This window comes from Festucalex cinctus, chromosome 18, assembly GCF_051991245.1.
Source record: "Festucalex cinctus isolate MCC-2025b chromosome 18, RoL_Fcin_1.0, whole genome shotgun sequence".
In the NCBI taxonomy this organism is placed as follows: domain Eukaryota; kingdom Metazoa; phylum Chordata; class Actinopteri; order Syngnathiformes; family Syngnathidae; genus Festucalex; species Festucalex cinctus.
The window spans coordinates 356,187-379,590 of NC_135428.1; the positions used below are offsets into that span (position 1 = coordinate 356,187).

General features: G+C 41.7%; 1 protein-coding gene across 1 annotated transcript in view; it reads right to left on the minus strand.

Annotated features, from left to right (window-relative positions):
• Nucleotides 1-23,404, minus strand: part of LOC144005951 (uncharacterized) — a 136,903-nt gene that overhangs the window by 78,042 nt on the left and 35,457 nt on the right. Inside the window, exons 6-7 of the mRNA XM_077504472.1 lie at nt 12,982-13,181; nt 2,384-2,471 (exon numbers count right to left, since the gene is read on the minus strand). Of these exons, the coding sequence (XP_077360598.1) occupies nt 2,392-2,471; nt 12,982-13,181 (280 nt within the window). The 3' untranslated portion in view covers nt 2,384-2,391. The remainder of the gene's footprint in view (nt 1-2,383; nt 2,472-12,981; nt 13,182-23,404) is intronic.

A 23,404-nucleotide genomic window follows, 5' to 3' on the forward strand; every position in this document is an offset into this window, starting at 1 on the left:
CTTTTGAGTTGCTCAGAACTTGAACAGCATCTGTCCAAGACTGTTGACATTGTTGAGAAATACTTCAAGAGATTTGACGCAATTTCACCGTTTCTGATTAGAAGTCCAAAGATCAGAATATCTTGTCAACACGTGTTGATTAAACAAGCTCACGTTTCATTCATTGCAAGATAATCGAGTGGTTAACGTTGTTTGGATGAAATATGAATTCAATGAGAGGTTATGGCCATCTGCACTGTTGTCTTTTCATTTGATGACTTCCACATGTCAATTTTGTTCCTTGGACAAATAAGGAGAAGCCGATCACGCTTTTCTCCGTGTTTGGCTGTACAGGATTGAGGGAGGTGGCATTGGAGCGAGTGACGTTGGGAGGAACTGAAGGTTGGTGTTTGGGGGATTCACAGTGCTGTCTAGTTTGGAACATTCAGGTCTCAGTGCTGTTTGATGAAGATGAAGTGAAGTGTTAAAAATCAATCAGCTGCTCGATACATCTTTGATCGCCAAGCGAATGATTGCCATATAGGCCCAATTTCGTAAACCTCTCCAAACCTTCCGTCAATTTGAAGCTAAATGACTGATAAGGCCGAGCAAAATGCAATCACATTTGAGCCGAAGGAAAATCAACTTAACTAAGGAGCGCTAGAAGCCAAAATACTCGAGATTTATGCTGAGGTGCAGACAGGAAAACAATTCAACTGATTGTTCTCGAAGATAATAAATACAACATAAGATACTTGTAGATCGTTTGTATTAAACTGAATGAGTGAGCCATCTCTCAGTGACACCATTTTGTCCTTTTCTCCATCGCAACATGAATCTTCTATGGTACATTCCCCAACAAAGCAAATACATGCAAACGGAGTATTGACTGTCGTCAGCAGGCACAGACATCACATCTCACAACCTTCCCTCGCCACAGACGGTAAAACGGGGCTTCGTCAGGCCGGAATACCATCCGGGGATGAACGTGAAAGAAACATGAGCAGATATCTTGCTAATGAGCAACGTCATTTCAGATCGTTGCTCGATTAAGTGTCAAAGGGACAGACATTCGAGAAATTAGACTCCATCTATGAATACCACATGATCATTTCAAATGCTCATCTCATAGTTTTAATCACGTTTCACTTGGCTAGTTTTGTCTAATCAACGCTACCAGGTCTGATGTCAGAACTCACCTTGTCAAAGTTGATGTCCGATCACTAAATCAGACCTCCGCTGCTTTATTGCCCCTTCTGGTTCAACGTAATTATTCAACTGTCATGCTAAATTGTGAGTGAAGAAGCAGGAATGGTCAGAAAGAAAATACAAATAAAATGAGTCATGCATGATTAACCTTTGGAAAATGCTACACCATTCCAAGAGAGAGTTTCAATTCATTTAGTTTGGGATCTGGGAAAGAAGGTGCCACATGAAGTGGAACCAAATAAAAAAGGAAGACCGTGCGTGTCATCATGACATCAGCGGGGTTCCTTGGGCTTCTCTTCTATTTGAGAGGATTTGTATGCCAGGATTTGACCAAAATACATTTGCCTGGCCTGAGCAGCATCTTTCACATCGATTCAAAAGCAGCCTGGTCCAAATGGCAGCCGTGGCTCAGCGAGTACATCGGCAGTCTCCCAAGCGGAAGGTCGTGCGTTTGTTCCTCAACCCTTGAGTGACGGTTTTTTCAAAGTTTCAATATTAATCTAAAACTAGTCTGTTTGGGCCCACTTTAAATAGAGTCAAATTTACTCAACAGAATTGACTGTGAAATCACACTTGCAACCTCAGCTCAGATTTAGTGAGATTTCAGAAGAATTCTTAGATTGCTGCTCATGAAGCTTCACAACACAATGTGGTCTTGAATGGCAACGTCAAAGAAAACCTCCAGACGCGTTTCATCATCTGCTCCCAGTGCAACTACAGGAACTTGTCAAGGTCTGGATTGTGCCAATTGTGCTCACGAATCTCCAGGATAGTCTTGCATTTCTTTGCTTTCTTTTGGACCAATTACAAGAAGCGATGACAATCGGACACAGGACAAAAACTCCCAAAGGTCTTAAAAAGCAATTAAGTTGTTGTCGAAACATCGAAAGACCCGACACAAACGTTCAGTTCGGCAAAGAATGGAATTTCACTCAAGTCAGCCGACAGAGATTGTTGTTATTTAGCCTTTGATCAATGACACGCACACACGTAACCTTTTTCGTCTTACTTTCCAGTGAAATAGACGCATTTTAACAACCGGCCTGTCAGTACCGTATCCAGCGTTGGCATTTTTTTATTTATTTTTTTAAATCAGAGAAATGTTCTCAGAGAAATGCAGTTGAGAACAGCACAAAATTGACACATTATGATTCAGTTGAAATGATTAAGAAATAATAATATCCTGGCGACTTACCTTTTTCTTTATTCAGACAGTGCTGCATATTCGTTGGCTGCTGCTCCACCTCTGCGTGGAAATTGGTTAAATTGTATTCTGTGTAATCCTGCAGGCAAACAAAAGATGAAGAAAAAAAACATTTCTATGAATTATCAAGATTAAAACAGTCAACAAAAGTGGTTGATTCATATGTGTGTGTGCGTGTGCGTGCGTGTAAAATCAAAAATGTACAATTGTTTTGATCCCAGTATTTGTTGAACGCTCATCATCTCGCTCGTGCTCCATCAACAGGCCTATTAGCTTGTTTGCAGGTGACATGTTCATGTGTTGTGTTTTCCCGAAAGGGAGCAATGTGGGGCAGCGATTGTTTTCCTTGCCAACCAGTGAGCTAATGAGTCTCCAGTGTTTGTGCATTGTGCCTGTGGGCGGGGCCTACAAAGCGACAAATGCGGATGCTAAGCACGAATGAGGGATGTGTTACGGATCTTAATGTGGCATGTGTTCACAAACGTATGCCAAATCTTTTACCATACAACTCAATGCAATGCTTGACTTCCACTTCATGTCACAAAAATGGGAATTTGAACCAACGCACAAACGTTAGATAGGTGAAATGTGCTGTTGCCTTCACAATTTGAATCTCTACACTTTTGAACACGCCTGTCAAACTGTCAACTGTTATTTCAGTACTTTTTGCAAAAAGTGTCAATCAAGGAGCGGAAAAAAAAAATACATACTCATTCTAATTGAACTGTGGTATTTATTAGTCCACATTACACTTGCATGACAGAAAGAAAAAAATATTAAAACACTGTTACATGTAGACAGTTTGACTCTGGAACAGTGTTGCTATCAATACGCTAATATTAGCATTGGTTAGTCTGTTTTTAAGCTTGTGTGCTAACTAAAAATGTTGGTTTTAAGACTTAACAGATTCTATTTTAATGGAAAAAAGGTGGTTTCTGAAAATTACAGTAAAATGCATCTCTTTGAAGGCATGAATTTTTTATAGCAAACAATATAAAATGGGGACTAGTTCCTACTGTGCGACATGCTTTTTGTATAAATCATGCTCATGTATTTTCCTCGAAAAGCCAATTGCAAGAATCACAATTACGCTAGAGTGCCACTGCAAAAGCTTCCCTGAGCAAAGCCCCCTAACAGCAGTCCATTAGCGGCTCCCTCTACAATTCACTCGTTTTCAGCTTCCACATGAGCGCCTTTGGTGGTGGGGCGGATAAATATATATATATATATATATATATATATATATATATATATATATATATATATATATATATATATATATATATATATATATATATATATATATATATATATATATATTATTTCATGAGCGGCATGGAAGTCCTTCAGCATCTATTCAAGTACAGGACGGTTTACAAAGTGAGGATCGGGACCCAAAATGGGAGAAGAAGTTGTCTTTCAAAACATTTGAGCCACTTTCAACTTCCTCACCAGCCTGCAAGCGCCCAACAAGAAAATCATCTGAAAAATAATCTGAAGGCATTTATAGCACAGTGGACATTTGATTAAATTGTACGCATGCAGTCGACGTGCTGAATGGGAGTAGAAATGCATTATGGTTACTTTATTTTTATGTTATTGTCATTGTTCCTGAATCAAATTTGCAATTTGACATCTGAAATGCTTATTTGAGAAAATGCATTGTAATGACCAATTCTAACCGACCACCATTATGTTTTTAATCTGAAGAAACCACAGTTTGGGAATCAGATGAAAATAACCACATGCTGCTTCACAAAATGTAAAGTTATTCGTGATCATTTGTAGCAGCCTGTTCATTTTCCCTTTGGGAGGAAAAAAGAAATTCTAACTCAATTTAAGCGGCGAGTCATATAATGAATTGATTTGTTTACTCATAGCAATGCAGATATAGGAGATTCCTTTGAAAAACTGCAATTCAATCCACCTGATGATATCTTTTTAATTTCCCTACAGTGTTCACGGGCCTGTATACGGTAATTACGCCGGATCGAACTTTGGTGAGACTCTTTATGAAATGTCTTTCCAGTTCAATCAGAAAAATGAAACAAGATATGCAGGAAAGTGCTAGTGCACATAGGAGACAATGTTTTGACTTGAAATGAATTGGAATCAAACCTTTACCGTCCCCCAGACGAGCGGCGGAAATTTTCGAGTAAAAAGACCACTCGCATGTTTCCTGTTCCGAATCCGCACTCGCGTGTCATCTGCCTCCGACCAAGCATCCTTCAAGTACGTTCTGGAAGCTAATTAAGGCCCATGACTTATTTAAAAGCTAACTTGTTTATGCGAGAGCGGAGGTATCAATGATTTAGCAGAGGACGTCTCTCTCGGGGCTGAGCGCAAATTTATGAACAGCAACTGTAATGGCATCCCAATTATTTCTTGAGCTGCCACTGCCAGCCTGTTTGCACCCATTTAAGAGTGTTGGACTTAATGGCGCTGGTGCAAAAATATCCTCAGTGGACATATTGGCCTTTTTATACGGAGCAAGGGACAGCTTTGTCATAAAAGCGGCGCTAATGAGCACAAAAACATCCTTTTAGTTCATTTTTAGTGTAACCCAAATGACAATACTTGAGCATTATTCTCAAGTTAATGCTGCATTTGCTGAGGGCTGCGAGCAAAACTTCCTGCGGCAACATTTCAAGGCATGTGTGGACAATTTTGTGCGACAGTGACAAAAATATGTCAAAAAAAGATTGCCACATTGCTACATTTGCGTCAACGATTTCAAAAGGTGAAAGGAATATATTAGGACTACACTGCAAAAAATTACGAGTCAAAGATGAACACATTAAAAAAAAAAAAAGTTGAGATCATAAGAGTGACTTTTACAAGTGCATGAAAAAATTCCCAAATGAAGCAAAATGGAACTGTCCCAGCCAGCCAGCCAGCCACACCCACCTCTGCCAGTCAGTCACGCCCACCTATTTAAGACAAGTCAAAAATGGTTTTTGCAATAATATGCTCTTTTCGCCACCACTAGTCTAAACGATGTTCCGATGAACGATTGCATTTGAGGAATATCAATTAAGCAGAAAAATCTTTCCATTTTTATCCATCCATTTTGCCACCTGCTGTCGACTGAAAATGACATCAAAGTTGCTCAGGTAACAACCAATCACATGACCAAACTCCATGATTGGTCATAACCTGAGCAACTGTGATGTCATTTTCAGCCGACAGCAAGTGGCAAAATGGCCGCCCTGGATCGTCGTTCAGTATACAGTATATACACGACTCTTTATTTATTGATCAAATATGTGCCTTGGCTCATTAAAAGCTGGGAAACACGAGCTTATATTATATCTAATAGTCATTTTGCACTCTAATATTACCCAAGATATTTTTCAGGATTTGTTGCCAACCACGAGCTAAGTCAGATGTTTGTACGTTCCGATTTGTTTGGTGACTCAGCGTTGTTCATGTCTGCTGCCGTTTGGAGCTCTTGCTTGTGACAAGTTGGTGCATTTTGAATCTCTCGTCTTTCATCAGCTCCCCCAGAGTAACCTGGATTCATGTTCCGTCCCAATGCCACCTGTTCTGTCAAAACTTTGCCGCCGTTTTCCGTTTCATCTGAAAACTTCACAAGTCCTCCAAACAGCTGGTTGCGCAGCTGCCCGGGAGCAAAAGAAATTGCATGCCTTCACAAATATGGAAATGATGAAAAGGTCTCAGTGCAATAGTCACTGCGGGAAATAAAATTCATATATTTGTTATGCTGTTAGCTTGTTAGTGCACTTTTCGAGAGCATCTATCTGTCTCATACGCTGCTGTGCTGTAAATAAAGCTTTTAGTCTATACTTGACTGGCTTTTCCCCCCCCCCACAGCCTCATCTCATAGACGGCTTTATCCATTTTAAATTCAATTAGCTACTGCAGATATGATAACAAAAACACATTAGACACCATGACAGCTGGAACATAAGGCACACAAGTTCAACTCATCAAGCGCGTGTGCGTTGTTTTGCCAAGATGGCACCGACCCAAGTGGAAATGAAGCGAGATTACACAGCAACAGCTGGATTCGACATATATAAATAATGTTCACTGTAGTCATGACTAAGTTGCAAAATATTTGTGTGCACCTGAATATAAAAACGACTAAATAATGTGCAATTTTGTCGGTTCCACTGGCGAAAGTTGTAAAAGGTGTCAGAAAAACCAAGCGAGACGGACTGAAGTAGTGTTGTGCAATAATACTTGTACTGACCCGGTACCACGTAAATACCGGACCAATATCACCAGTACCCAAAGTTTTTTAAAAAATTAAGTCTGATGCGTCATCATGCGTTTTTGTGATTTTTGTTGTTGTTGTTGTTGTAGCAGTGCAAAGTCAAAGTTTGTTTGGCTGAGTCCTTCCAGTCTGCAGTCAAAAGAACAACAGGACAGCAACATCCTGCAGACCCACTCGATCAAATCTGGCTCAAGCAAACCCGATGCAAAATAACGACCATCATTCATGGCAGGGGAAGAACGCAAGCAAACAAGACTTCCAGCAATGGGAACACCAAGAAATGATGTTGTCATATCGTCCCTCTGAGAGCAACCACAACACCAGTGTGGTATTTCATGACAATCGGCGCCCCTTCTTCAATTCACGTCAATTTCCTGCAAATATTCCAACTTGCCACCACAGTTTCTGATGATGCTGCTGCATTTGCTCCATTGCTAAGAGATGGACAGAAATGCAAATTGCATCCCCCCCGCCAGGATTTGCATACCCCCTTTTTACTGTGAAATGCGGACCAAATCAATGCCGACAACATCCTCAAGTCTCGCGTTCGCCAATCCAATGTAACCATTTGTGACATTTGACCTCATTTGACCAATCAAAGACAGACAGGCAATCTCAGACAGGCTAATTGCAAATCAAACACAAACTTGGCTCTGGTTCCTTTTTGTGATTGTCCTTACCTCCCTCAGGTAAAGTTGGGCTGAGAAATAGCGAGTTCAGTCATGCAATAAAATATTTGACCTCCTTCATTTGACATCATTTGGACATATGCAGCTTCAGGCTAAGAGGAACCGTGACTTTCCTTTTGGTCTGTGCAAAGGCACAACTTGGCTTCATAAAGCCACACAAAGTGAAAAAGAAAACCTTGCGACTGCGTCATTTTGATGACGTTGCGGTCCCATGGAACAACACTTGACAGAGTTTGAATTCAAACAAGTGCATCTGGAATCAGCACAAGCGAGTTTGCTGCAAAGATCAATAACTCATTAGCTAAACGCTATTCAAATACAAATGATGCTTCTCTCCAAACACAAAGTGATTCGTCAGAATAAGATCCATCCTCGGAGTTGGAAGTTGGACAAGATCAACTTTGTGCAGCCGGCAGTCAAACAAGGAGAAGACCGAGAGTGAAAATATTCAACAAAGACCACGACGGAGAATGAAAGTGATCTCACTGACATCAGGTCTGTGGTTTCAGGGGGGCTCTTCCTACTTATGTCAAAGTCTTCCTCTTCAGGGAAACCTTTTACAACTCAAGTGTGAGAAGAAACACGATATCTGTAATATTCGAAACGGATCCATCCGGTTCAGTCTCCCACCATCTGTTGCATCCACATGGAAAGTACGTTTGACTTGTGACAATCACGTTTGAGGAGCCAGAACGTACTGGCAGTGATGTCGGCGTTCTCTTTCAGGAAGGTCTTTAAATCACGAAAATAAATAAAGACGGATCGACGGTGAGATGACTTGATTGAGCTGCCGGAGTGCTCGGAAGGTCAGAGCCGACCGCTTCCTGCATTCGCAGTATTATGGAAGGAACGTCTTCACGTACTGGAACTACTGCATCCAGATGGCCGAGGCGAGCTTTCATCTCAAAAACATGTCAATCCGTTCCAAGAGGAGAGAAAAAGAAAAGTGCTGCCTTTAGTTACGAGTTTCTGGTTCCGTGACCACGCTCGAAACTTCATAGACTTCATCTATCAAATTAATATGATTGGGAAATTGGATGGCTTAGTGAGCCGACTTCAAAACATCAAGCGCTGGGGATCAAATTCTGCGGTGACAATTGTCGGGTGCTGACCTATCCAAGAGCAGATATTTGTTTTTGTTCTGCCCCGAGTTTGAAAGATGATGTTATCCAGGACTGCCACTCAAGACGAGTAAAATTGACCAAAACATGGATTTTATAATCACCAGAGATGAGATGATTTTCTGAAACTTGTTCATATATTTGTTTGTCTTCCACTTCCAATTCCATCACTTCAGTCTTCATTGTGTGCTTGCATTTCTCTTCCAAACGTTCCATGGTGAAAAGCTAACATTTAAATGAATTGTGTTGATAACCAATTTAAGGACACGGAAGCACTAATCAATCAGTGCGTGTTGTAAGTGAGATGACTTGCGGCGTATTCAAATTAAGTGTCTTTCATGAATCCCTGTAGACACGAAACTTTTTCACCTTACGTCTGCTTCGTTTATTGCCATTTTGCTTTAGTCTCTATAAAATAGTCCTTTCTTAAAATCAACTCCATTTGATATCATTTGTAATATGTCATTTTGAAGGCTATATGGATGAATTTCCTGACACAAGAGATTTGTCCTTGCAAAGCTCTGTGATTTCATCTCCGATGTTTTGTCAGCTGCAAGACGAGACGAGACGAGACGAGACGAGACGAGACGGCCTCCACAGGGATGCCTCCCATTAACTCTTGCATCCTAGCTGAAATATTTGCCATTTATCCAAGCGTCCCAAAAACACAATCAAGTTTCAAATGAGGCAACTTTCTGTTTTTTTCCCCCGCCACAGCCATTTTGATGTAAATTGCTAGGTAATGTGTTTCTAATGACAACAATGATGCCGCGGTACTATTTAGGTATAAAAGCCCGAAGGAGCCTCATTAGCAACACCTGTGTTTACCCAAAATTGCTAAAATGGCTGCCGGAGGAAGAAAGGGTCGACAATTTTCACAGCTGGTGTCATGTTTCAAATATGACTGTTTTTTTTATGAATATTAATCTAAAAGTACAGACAGCAGAACTTTCATTTTCTAATGTCTTGATGAGCCAAAACTCTCGAAAAGAAACGTACAAATTCACGAGCCCGAATTTCATCCAGCATCAATCACATTCCTCCTGTATCTTTTTCGGGGACATTTTTTTCCCCCACTGCGTGGGCTCACTTTTCTTTTCAGACTGTTGGCTGTTGCTCAACTTTTTCCTGGGATGAAACTCGTGTCACGCGCGAGTCCATCTGTTACATGCAGCTTGACAAAAAGTAGTACGGATCGTGTATACTCAAATTGAAGACGAGAGGAAGAGAAATTGGCAAGGCAAACAATAAAACGACAGAAACAGCAAGTGAATATTGAACGCTGCGAAAATGGTTTTGACAATGCGGCATTCAAACTGCACAAATCAAAAGACGAGCTTATTAACTCTTTGAGGGTGTATTCATTTGATGTCCTGGCGTAAGTAATAACCTGCAAAAACGTGGTCATGACGGCCATCGAATGTGGCCGAATGGTCATCTGTCACGGTGACAGGTCCTGGTAGGGGAGGGCGCTGCTCTTCATTAAAACTGATGGGCCGGAAAACGTCAAGCTGAGAAATCTCCTTCCTCATTTAACGTTAGCTTCCAGATTACAAATGTGAACGCAGCCTGAAAGACAAATGTCATGTGTCGTCATTTTCTGTGTGATCTCATTGATTGGACGACCACAATTCAGAGCACATAGCTAATAGTTTGATTGGTCAAAAAGCTGCCATCAGTAAAGCCCGCTAAAGTTCATGCTCATCCTTAAAAGGCTCCGTTTTATTCTGCTTGAACTATTTCAATGTATACAACCTTCTCTGCATAGGTAGAAAATCAAACTGAAGGTCTTAATTGACAATCAATGCATACTGACGATGTTCTAAGCCCAAACTTTTTTTTTTTTTTTGTGAAGGTACTTCAATGTCAAATATGAAGACAGCATCTGACCATGTGCACAACAAAGTGCAGCGTGATCATTTCCAAGGCCGGAGATCAGCGCGACTGCCCCATTAATCACGCTTTGGAATAAAAGCCAGCGAGTCGATGCGCGCGCTTTCGCCAAAGTCCAATCAGACGAGCAGGAAGCAGCGAGAGTGACGCACAAACACACACGAGTGCCGCAATAACCTGTCACGTGTAATCTCATCTCCGTTGCGGCATGCTAATACATCACAATTACCACCCCAGTCTGGACGGTGCCATTCGAAAGCACAAATTGTCTCCATTAGCACGGAGAGTCGGCGGGGGGAGAGTGCGCGCCCTCGCCAGTCTGAAGAGTGAGGCGCTCTCAATCTCTCCTCAGACAATTTCAAATCCAATTACACATTCCATACATCAGTCGGATGGCTGCGAGTACGCTAAGTCAATAATGGAACACGTCACTCGTCTGGCATTCCGACACTCGTTAGTGACACTTAGCATCTTTCTTACGGGAAGGCCGGGAATCGTTTACACGTCACGATGCTTTTTACAAAGACGGAAACTATGAAGAGATGCTGGGTGAAGAGGTATCAATGATATGCTAACACTTTCGTAAGGGTTTAGCTTTTCAGAATTTTGGGCTCTGTGGACACCCTCCAGGCTATTGTTGATTTATTTTGCTCACTCAGTCAGTAAGGAATGCTTGAAGTAAGGATCAACACGATACCAGTTTGGCGCTAAAGCACCATTAAGTTGTTTGCCAACCGTCAAGAAACAACCAAAAGAAGAAGAACCAAGTCATCATCTGCTCCATGCGACTCGAATGAGGACAAATATTGTCGAAATTGGATGGAGGGATGTTCCACCATCTTCACCCTTCAGTTTATATGTTCAATTCCATCACTAATGACACTGACTATAAAACATGAGTTGGTATTTGACTGCAAATTTTAACCTCGAAATGGATCAATTAAGGATTTGACTCTGGTATTATCAGAATAAAAAATCACATATGTGAGCTTTAGGACCGCATTAGTGTAAGCTAGTGATTAACTACGGCACGTTACTTACAGACAAATTCAAGTTACATTGCCAAACTGTAGAGGACCATCTGCATACTGGAACATTTCATGACCAGATGGAATCTGGCTTGTTGACTGAATGGTGCAGTTCAACTCAACTATTAAGTAAGCCAAAGATTACAACATCAGTACTTTATGATGTTGTTGAAAATAAGAAAGCATTAAATAAACAGTACTATACATATTGAGCAATTAAGATCCATTTTCGTGACCGCTTATTCCTCACAAGAACGCGTCTTTCCAACAAGATACGAACAAAGAATGAAGGTTCATCCTGCTCTCGGCTGAGCTGACTGAAAAGTCTTGTTGTCAGCTTGTTATTTTGCTGTACGTCCACCACCGTCCTGAGTGGAAGCGCCCACAGAGCAAAACATCCACGGGGGAGGAAGAGCGTGAAGGATATTCCTGTCTGCGCTAAGGAAGCAAGAAAGCGAAATGGCTCGGAAGGATGGAAGACCGAGTGAGCGGCTGCTTATTTTCTGGCCGATGGAAATGACCCTGTGGAGCGCCGAGAGAAGCAGCTGACGCGTCGTGAGCGTAGCGCCTGAATAGCGGCACATTTTCTGCCAGTCAAGTTGTTCTTTGGGATAATACTCGCTTGCTAACGACATTCTTGGGTCCTCGAAAAACAAGGAATGAAATGGCCATCGAATTGTGTTTCTCCCCAAAGTCAGAACAGGTCAGGGAGTTGTGCCTATTTTAGCTAACAGTGTTAGCTAAAACTAGTGTTTGTCAATTGCGGTCCTGCCAGCCTGTTTTCCATGTCTCCCAATTGCAACGCAGGTGAGGATCGTTATCAGAAGCTGGCTGATCAGCTGTCATTGGAATCAGCTGCATTGGGAATTGGGAGACATGAAAAACAGGCTGGCAGGACCGCAATTGACAAACACTGGCTCAAACTAATCAGTTGGTGCTACTTGACTGCGGATCTTCGCCCGCCCAACCTACCTAACGCTGATAACTGAAGAACAGAAGAAGATGGAAATGCACTTCTTTTTTCTGATGCAAGAAGAAAGTCGAATCTTTCTTTTTGCTATGTTCCATGTTTATATAGCAATAGAACACAATATTGTGCGGGCCTTGCAAGATCAGTCAAAATGCTATTGAAGGCGGTTGCACCAATGAAAATGGCTGCGATTCAATGAGTTAATGTGCGATGGAATATATTTGATTAAGGAAGTCGCATTTGACTAATGGACTGCGAAAGCTTAATGAGACATTCAAATTCATCTATTTTAAGGATAGAAGTGATTCCGGATACATTCCATGAAAACAAAGACAAAATTGCCATACGTCAATGTCGATTCTCAGACATCTAGGTCATCACTTTGTTGTGATTACCATTTTTGTAATTGAAAGGTTGAATTGAGGCAACTCGACAGTTCTTTAGCTTTTAATATAAAAGTTTGATGAAAAAAAAAAAAACTTCTTAAATTCTTTTGATGAAATGTAAAACTACTTCAGCATCCAAGAAAGAAGAATCAAGTTGCCGCAATTCAACTTTTGAAGATGATGAATCAATGTTGAACATTGCATTTTTTGATTGATGCCAAAAACAAACAAACAAAAAAATAAAAAATTCCCTCTGACTCACCCTCATGTCTTTTTGTGTCTCGGCTTGAGCTGTCCTTTTCAGTCTCGTCTTTTTTGGCCTGGCTCCATCTCGTCGACACTCGTCTTGTCTCACCTCGTTGCGGCTTTGCCTTTCCTTGGCTTTCATTGGATTGTACAGCTCCTTCCCCGCAGCCTCCCAACATCAGTTTCAATCTGACCATGTCTGCAAAACGGCCTGACCTGAAAGCAAATGATTAACCGACCGTGAGAGGAACGTTGACAAAACCCGAAACAAGACGAACATGCACATGAAAATGAAAATGAAAATGGTCGGGACCGGATGATGACACTGGCCTCAACTTTTTGTTTTGCTCATGTGAAGATTGAATTCAACTTTGTTTTTTTTTTTGCTTGACCAAAGATGAAATTGTTTTGACATTTGGATGAAGCCAATACTTCCTAAGAAGTGATGGATTAGCAGAAGTTTCATTTAATTTAATGTAGCAGCTCGAAACTGGAGCTGACCTGCGAGATGCAAGAAAAAGCAACGAAGAAAAGAAAGTTGTAGTAGCGGAAGAAATACAAGAAGCTCGTCTGACTGTTAGCTTAGCTGCGACCGAAACTGCAGTTGCAAACTTCTCATTTTGAAGTGAGGCCAATGACTGTGAGAAATATCCAAACGCAGGTCAGTAGGATATGTCAAAAAATAATCGGCCTTCAGAATATGAAAATATGTACACTCCTCCAAATAACGACTTGGAAACTTGGCATCAAATCAGGAGTTCTCCCTGTAAAAATCATATTAAAAAAAAAAAGATATTCCCCATCGTTGCCATTTCTAGAAAGATCCACTGACCTACCAACAAAAGTCCCCCTTTGCAAAGGTCACATCTAATCCTTTTTCGAATAAAAAAAAAAAAAATTCTCACAAGGTTTTTCCAAAAATGTCCGACGGGTTTCTTGTCTGCAAACAAGTAGACTGCAAGCAAACACAATTTCAGTCAGCTCTGCTTGAATGACAGCACAATTAGCACCAACAATCAATCAGTCTCTCAAGGTGACGGAATGAATGAACACAAGTCGAATTTCCAGAACGCAGACTGATTTTTATTCTCCCTGAGGTTATGTTAAAACGGGGCAAAAGTATGAATTTCTTCCTATGAGGTTTTGAGGCCTCTTTTTGGGGTGGGGGGTTAAAATAGTGTTGAAGGCTCCAAGGACTGCAGCTTGACGAATGTTCGCTCAGTAAATTGTCCATGAAGGACGATAGAAGAGGAAAAGGACGATTGAGTGAGAGCGCAAGCGCTGACAAGAGAACGGAAGAAATGTCCGAAACGTGAGCTCGGAGACCATACGAGACCAATCCACAAAATGGAAAAGAATGAATAAAGTACATTGGAGGTGTTGAATGTATGACTGCCAGACATGATGTCCTCCTTCAATTTATGCTGGTGCGAATCAGGAGCAAAACGGGGAATGGAGAAGTCCAGGGCCAGTGGAGAAATTGCAGTGTGAAACTCCCCCCAGCCCAATTCGCAAAGCTTTCAGCCTCAAGCTGCCAGACTGGGGGAAGTCGACAAGCAAGACTTACTGTAGAAGAAAGAAATATTCACATGGGTCGGGCCTGGCTGGCCAAAGCATCAAAGTAGTTTGAGTTGGATTCACTTGAGGATCCTCTTCTCAAACATGACAATACACATGAGCCGATATGCCGTCAGGCTACCACATGCACAGTGTTGCCACAGAAAAAGCAACACACTTTACTTACTTCATTTTATTAGTTGCTATCGGCAAACGCCAATAACTCGGTTGAACTGGAAAACCGCTTTTGCCAATACTTTGTTGGAAACACATTTTGAACAGTAACTTCATAAACACCGGACGGAACACATGAAATTCTCAATCAACACCTCTGGGCTTCTGTTAATGTGCGGTGGTGATTTTGACATCAACCACCACCCACCTTCCCAGACTCTTATTTTGGCAATTTGTTGTTTTGCCATAAGAGGGACGTTTCTTGGCGGCAAGTCAATGCTTACCGCTCCTCAAGCAAATCATTCTTGTAATTGCCGATACAAAAAACAGAATTTTACCACAAACTACGATCCCAAAAGAGTTTAACTGAATGGATCGTACAGTGTTTAAAATGATACAAAAAAAAAGAGAGAGAGAGATCTTGACTGGAGTTGTTACACAAAGTGAGATTGAATGACCTATAAAAAAAAAAAAAAAAAAAACCTAAAAGACACAGAAGAGGACAAGTTGTTGTGAATGTAAAGCACATGCACGCGTTGTCACACAAACCGGAGCTGATGGCCGCACGCAAACGTCCACCTCAGGGGTCAGCGACATGTGACGGAGAGTCAGGTCATGGACGGCCCCCCAGGGGTGGCGTCTGGCGCCGCGGGTGGCTCCCAAGCCGCCACCGGTTATTTGATGAGCTGCGCACAAACGCTGCGTTTATTGCGCCGGTGATTTACGCGTGTTCACACTCGCGCACCCACAAGGTGAGTTATCGAAAGCGGAGAGCACGTGTGAGTTTCTGATTGTGCTCGCTATTCATCTGCATTAGAAAGAATTCTATTTCATTGAAATGTTTGAGTTCACTCTTTGAAAAAAGAAATGAAAAGGGGACAGAAAGAAGTCAAACTTGTGATGTCTGAACAACACAAAATGAACGACAGCAAGTAGTGGAGATGTTTTCAACGCAAGATTTCTGTTCAATTCTTATTTTTTGAAAGTTACGTAAAATGTATACAGTCTGGGATGCCTTAAATTCGACATATTCTATACATGTTCAATCTGCAGCAATAATACTTGGAAACAGGAAGAAGAAGAAAAAACAAATCTAATGTCTTTGAGTTTGAAAAAAGGACTGTTTAAGTTCTGTAGCACAGGAAAAGGCTTTCACTTTCACTTTTAACAGTCCACATTCATCTTGCAAGTCGAGCTAAGCGGATCTGACATAAGCCTGCGATTTCCAAAAGACTTGTTCCAAGTAGGGTGGCTTATCTGATGCCAGAGGCTGCGAGACGTCGCAGGTAGTGAGATGCAGCAGCACCAGCAGCACCAGCAGCACCAGCAGCACCAGCAGCACCAGCAGCACCAGCAGCACCAGCAGCTCCTCCTCCCACTGCAGACACTTTTCAAAAGCCATCCAGATTGATCTCAATTTTCAAGTCTTGCTGGCTGCGAGTGACCTACTTGCAAAACCTGCCGGGGAGACAATCACATCATCTCGGATGCTTCAGTTTTCTCGTCGGGCTTCAGGACTGCATGGCTGGCAACACTCCTTGCATTCACTCAATTTAACGGAGGTCACCAGTATTTTCCATGCTTGAGTCTTCATATAAATGTATAAACTTATGAACTCATTCACTCGCAGCCATTTTCAGTGAAGCAACCGCCTTTGCTCCCGGCTGGTTTACTGGATTTTGACTGATTTTACAAGGCCAACAGAATATTGTGTTCTATTGCCATAAAAACATGGAACCTACCAAAAGAAAAAGTATTTTCTTTCATCACCCGTTTCCATTTTCTAGCAATTAGCATTTGAAGTTTCATCAATATTCACATCCTGGTGAAAACACTGACAAAACGGCCCTGGCTGATCTATTATACTCTGCTGCCACCTGCTGGCCATTTTTTCTAATAACTACCATTGCTTTAAGCCACCTCTTCATGTCAGAAGTTGCATCAAAGCCTTCTGTATGCGCTTGCATTAAAAAAAAAAAAAAAAAAGTCTAGACATTTTTGGGTTTGAATGAGTTAAAGGCTTGCCTGATTGAATCAAGACAGTAATTTCAATTTCTTCACTGCCATCAATAACCCATTCTGATGGAACATGATGACCAAATGGGAGCTTCAACGTTTAGATGATTTGGGGGGATTTAGTGGCCACCAATATGGCAACTTCTATTTGTATTGTAATACATTTCATTTCAAAACGGCCGTTTAGAAATGCTTGAAGATGGCGACGCTAGATTGTCCAACTCGAAAGGTTGGGAGGGGCAGGCAAACGTTATTTGCGTTTTTTTTTTTTTAAACCATCGTCATTGCCTTTTGCCTGACTGAATAATCGGCCTCAAAAGCAGAGATAAAAACACCCAGAAACAGCGACCGCTACCAACTTCCTTTCACCTTTCACTCCCTTTCAGGGAGAGGGGAAAAAAAATCAAAAGAGTGGGCGCAAGAGAAGGCACTTCAGTGTGGCGGTGAAGACGTCTTAATCTGTCTCCCTTACAGTGAAAGGCCACGCGAGCCGAAGCCTCCATGATACAGCCGGCAAAGCTTTAGTGACTAAGTGCACCTCCACCCAGGGGAATTCGGAGACCTCCAAGCCCGATTCTGGCACATTCCAAATGATTTTTCTCTGCCAAGCTTCAGGACTCCCCCTTGGCCGCAAGATTTCATCACCAAAAAACCCTCACCAGATTTAACCGACGATTTTGTCTGACTCCGAGAAACGCGAGACAGTAATGGCAGCAATAATAGAACATGCTGGAAAAAATAATACAAAAAATCAACAACACGGCCCCGGTGCCTGCTGCTCTCTGTTCCACTTTATCATATGGGAGGGAAGCCGTGTTGAAAATCAAGTTTACGCAGACGAGACAAATCTGCCCGGAAAGAGTGAGTCTCTCGTCGGCCATCAGCGTGGACGTCCTTTCCAAGAGCATCTGGAAACACAAGAAAAAAAAAAGAAAAAAAAGCGAGTGTTGGAACGCGGCCATCAGTGGCCGAAAACGACGTTGAAGTGTGAAACCCGGAAGTCGGCGCCATCTACCCCATCTGAGTTTTTACACAAATAATACAAATAATAAGGATAGAAGAAGAAGAATTTATAAATACAAAACTTTCTGATATTGTCTGTGTTGCCATATGTTCAAACATCCGCTTCGATAGCACAGCAACTATCGTTGCTAATCGTTAGACCATCGATGGTGTTTTCTGAGTGTGCGTAAGGTTACACGACTTGTTTTTACTTAGTTTGACAGCAAACTTCATCTGGGAGTTGCTTTCAACAGTTTAAAGCCTCTTTTTCTATCGCATACTTGAATAGTCCATTAGATATCTACTGCTAGCCAAAACAGCAGCACCGACGCACACCCTAACAGTCTCAATATTAGATTGAGACAAAGTTGTGATTCATGCTGGCTTCTTGCCCTTTCACTATATACATATTTATCTATCTATAGTTCTTAACTTTTGGTTTTGAAATGTATTCCAATCATTTCACATTTTTAATACCATTCCCATTTGTAGAAATCTGCATTTGAGTACATCAAACATCCCCTGCAAATGCAAGAATGTGCTTCCTTCCTGCGTTTGCCATTTTGGAGGCAGCGCAGTGCCGCAACATGAAAAGCGCTTTCCTAATTGGCTGCTGCTTTCGATGCAGGTTCCGTTCCACGCTGCCACATCAGATATTCACCAAGAAATAATAGCAGCGCTAGAAGAAGGATGAAGGTGGTGCGAGTTTGTGTGCGAGTTTGTCGTCGAGCGGGTGAGGGAAGAAAACGAGCGGCTGGCGAAAGCAACTCGGCAAGGCTGCTGCTGGCTAAAAGCGTCCTTTGCCCATTTTGGATCTGAATGATTCCATTATCTTGACATCATCCATCCCAGATCATCTTATTCTCCATTCCAGCGGCCAACATTTCACGGGGAAAAAGTGGCGGCTCGCGAACAGAATCTCAATCAGGACATTTTTCCACACTTCAAGGGCAAGTGGGCCAGACTGCATTCAAATTACATTTGCACACAAACTGCAAAATGTGCCCATAAAGACAACATAACATCCATATTCTGATGGCATTTCAAAAAAGATGTTAAAAGTCAGTAAGTGGGTAATTTACTGTTCTTATCGTGTGCAGTGTACTCGAGAAGCTTTTTTTATATCGCACATTTCAAATACAGTAAACAAAGTGCTGCACATATTCCAATGATTTAAAACAAATACAAATTACAACATCCGACTCATCTTGCATACGTTTAAAAGATAGTGAACACTATTAGAAACTACAAATCATAGATAAAAAATAAATAAATAAATGTGCTTTTAAAAGTGATGTCAAACAATTAAAAAAAAAATTTTTTAAAAATCAAAGGACGTCCACCGACAATCATGAGCTTTGTTGACCGCACGCACTTCAGTTTTCGTGATCACAGATAGTGAACAGGCTCAACACTTATCATTGACTAACAACTCTGAGCACCACAGAATAATCACTCACGACAATCGTGTCCACAAATTAGATCTTGAAGAGTTTTGACAGGTGACAAGAACTCATCTACAAAAACTCTTTTAGGGATGGATGTTCCATACCACTTTTGTTTTTTCTTCTTCCCCAGATTGCTAACCAATATTCGACCTTTGAGCAGTCACCCACACCGCTCAAATTTCCAATAAAAAAAACAAGGAGTGATAATCTGAGATAAACACCACCGAGGGGTTAAATACATCATTCCGCTGACTGTCATCACACCACCTACTTAGGCAGTGATTCTGTCATGTACCACCAGTGAGCATTAGTATGACGAGTAGCACATTTAGTTGGATAATCCCCATTTTACGTTTGCATTTATTCCCCGCAAAAGTGTTTCCAATTGTTTGAGGAACATCCTGAGCAGCGGTCGGCTATCTGGCTTCTTTATGAGACAGCGACTGCATTTAGGCTCCATTGCGTCCAAACAAGCAGCAGCAGCAGCAGCCGCCGCCTCCTTTGGGAGTTTCGTCCGTCAGCGTGACAGGCGGGAGCTGGCCGCACTCGTCTCAGCCTATGAATAAGAAGGTGACGGATCGGCCTCCGCGGCTTACAGCCAGACATCGTTCACATTTGAATGTGTGACGAGTGCAAAGCCGCAAGACCACATTGGATGGAGGCGGGCCAAAAAAAGAAAGTTGGAAGCGGGAGCGAGTTTGCAAATGACAGAAAAACAACAAGACTAACGACGTGCCTTCAAATGAGACTTGGAAGGGATGCGGAATGAGTCACAAGAGAGTCGCCCAACCAGAAGAAGAAGAAGAAGAAGAAGAACTGCCACACAACGCGCTTGCTAAAAATGAAACCCAATCAGATGGCTTCACCCGCAGCTTGGATCGTCTTCCCAGAAGATTTGCAAATGCTGCAATTTGGCTTGCGCTTCGTTTGGAAAGGCAACAATGGCATGAGGGACGTTCAGCGAGGATCTCTCCATTACCTCCAAATCGGCGAGGGTTTGTACTCTTTCGACATTTCTTTCTTTCTGGGTGATGTCATCATGACCGTTTTGAATAGAACAACCTGGATTGTTATGTTGTATGATGTTGAATGTAAAGACCAAAGTTTTTCCACCTTTATTCCATGTTGATGTCAATACATAAATTGGCACAGAATATTGGATGTAATATTCAAAGCTAATTTCAAGGGAGCATCAAATGAATCCAGTAACAATATAGATAGCAAACGGAATCCATCAACATTAGTGGCAGGACGATTTGGTGGTCAGGAGTCGTGCCTGAATACAAATGTCAATTGTCATTGTCAATTCTTTTCATACCATAACAAACGAAAGTCATGTCGAAGACGTCATCGGTCATCATCCCATCCACATTCCTGGTTTGATGAAATCAAAATGCACACAAATCCACAACGTTACTCAATAGATTCATAATGCAAGCAGAAAAGCAGCTTTCAAAATTGTGAATAATTCGAAGGATTTTGTTTTGTTGGGGTTTATGGAATATGATTTGAAAAGAATGTGCTTCACTGGCTTCTGTGGAAAAGGCTTCTTCAAGTTTGTGAAAGAGGCTGCTGATTCTCTCACAAATGTTCAAGCCTTGGGGGAGGTCTGCAAGCGCTCGGACAGTATTTGGGGATCAGTTTTCTCCATTAAAGAAATCAAGAACATTTTCTTTTTTTAAACAAAAAAAAAAAAAAAAACAAGGCCAAGCCCGGTCATCTGCATATTTTTGCACTTTCAGATTGTTCTGAACTTCCTGTGAATCCCATCAATCAAACACAGAATGGTTTGCACTTTTTCATGCATTATTCTTTCCAATTTAAATCAGATGAAAGGAAACACTTTTTGGCTTGTAGTGTAACATGTCCGATTATGATATCGGAAAACTTGTCAAAGGAAAACGTCTCGTCTTTGAAGCCGGAACACTAAATTATGAACAGTCCTGAGCAAATTCAACAGGCGTACATTTTCAAAGTAGCAGCTGATAACAGACAAGCCCTCATATGGTTTTCAAAAGCACTTTAAGATAACGGCCACATTCGTTCACAACAGCACAAATCTCAAACTTGAGTGATGGTGGTTGAAGAAAAAAAAGAAAAAAAGTTGATCAATGCATCATGAACATCACGTTATTAGCTCATTCATACCTTTCGTGTGGTTGTCTCGCAACCTTGAGGTTAGAGGTTCAAATCCAGGCCAGTGTGAGCAATGTGGAAATGCCCTTGAGCAAGATACTGAACGAGTAGTCAAGAAGTCAAGTCCCGTTCATGAAATCTGATTCGGCTTGAAATACGGCCCAATACATCCCTACATAATGGCACAATCACGTGTATGCTAATTGTCGTTATTCAGAAGAGTGTTCACATCAAATAAGGATCATCGTAAATACTACGCAGCGATTCATTTACAAAATGTGCTGCTGTTTTGGTTAGCCGCGGATTGCATGAGCTCAGTAGTTAACTTCTTTCTGAGCATGTGCGAACAAACGTGTCTATGAACTGTGATTTTTCCTGATGGAAATAGGAAAACGATTGTTTGACCCGGATTGCATGTATTCCAAGCATGGCCGCTATTTGAAGAACGATGACTATATTTGTCATTCTATTCGAGACTTCAAGTGTATTTTTATGTTCTCATATTCAGCCCCCTTGCACACGTTTGATGATCTCTCAGTTTTAAATAAGCTTGCTTGGCCCTGAAGCCAACGGGGAAAAAATGGACCAGAGTTGTTGCTTGCCAAATGCTTGCAAAGAGCTCCGGCGTGCGCCAACCGTCTCCAACCGCTTTGGATGGAGGCCTCACCGCATCATCTTTTAATAGCTCAAGACCTCCTTTTCTGTCCTCACGTCTTCTGACGATCCACAGATAAATAATAAATTGCGCATCATGAGAATTGCTGTTTGAGACGAGCAGCTGCATTTGGTGAGTCAAGTGGCCTTAATTTCACCCGACGTGGATCGCGTCAGCGGCAAAAAGTTCAGAGGAAGACAACTTCCGGATGGACTGCTCAAATCTTTTTGGAATCGAGGCCAATTTCTATGCTGGCTAAATGAGATGAGAAGCCGCTGGAAAAATACAGTTCAGCTCGACGAAGACGACGCGATTTCACATTTGCATGCAGGAACAATTTCCCTCAACAGAATACGAGTATTTCTTCAAACAACGAGCCAACCATGTCCGACCTCGTTTACGTCCTGTGGCAATCCAACACTTTTGATTTCATTTTTGAAATTTAGCCTACATTTGCTCCATCGCCATCTACGCCAGCTCCTCCCACTTGACAATATACGGCGGCGATAAAAAGCTTCATGATGCGACGATGCACTCGTCATCACGACTCCTTTTGATCCTTCCGTCCGTCTCATTGCCGAACGGATAAAAAGGCGACTTTGTGTGAGCGGCGGCGGTTTGAAGGAAGCCAAATTGCAGAGTCGATCTGGTCATTACACGCGGGGATTACGGCACGACATCAGCCGGCGCCTTCTACGCCCGATAATTAACTGAGAGCAAAGTTATAGATTTCAGATAGGAGCGCAATCTTCTGGATACAAACGTGACAGCGGTTAATCTGCGTTTAGTAACGAGTCTTTTGTCTCCATTTGTTACGAGCTGGGCCTGTCCGTGTGTTTAACTCAAATCCATCGTTCGCACGGCGTGTCCGACGTGCACCAAATAATGAACCGTGACGAGTCTTGTGCACAAGTGGATCATGTTGGCCTGCTGCCTTGTGCTCAAGCTGACTAAATTCTTTGAGGATAGAAAGTTTTGGAACTGCAAGGTCAATGCTTTTGTTTTTGTTGTCGACTCAAAATGTGAATATCAGATCTTCAAGTTTCACATTTCATAGCTCTTTTTTATGTTCATGTCATCCCATTTTTAAAAGAGCATAAGTGAAAATGTGTCGTGATATTTGCAACGTTTGTTCATATTTGATGCATCGAAGAAGCGGCAGGTCATATGACAAGTGACTTGAAGACAAACAATGATAAAAACAAAAAGCAAATGTGTGTTCATCTGCGGAATAGTTATGAAACGGAACTGAATTAAAAAGATGATGGAAAAATATGTAAATCAGGTATAAATGTGTGTGTATGTATGTTGATATGTACTTATGGACATGTGTATGTTTGGGAATGTATTGTTACTTTCTCTCTCTCTTCTTTACGTATATGTTTTCATGGATAAGAACTTATAACTCATACTAAAATATCTGTGCACTTAAGATAAACGTATTTTTTAAC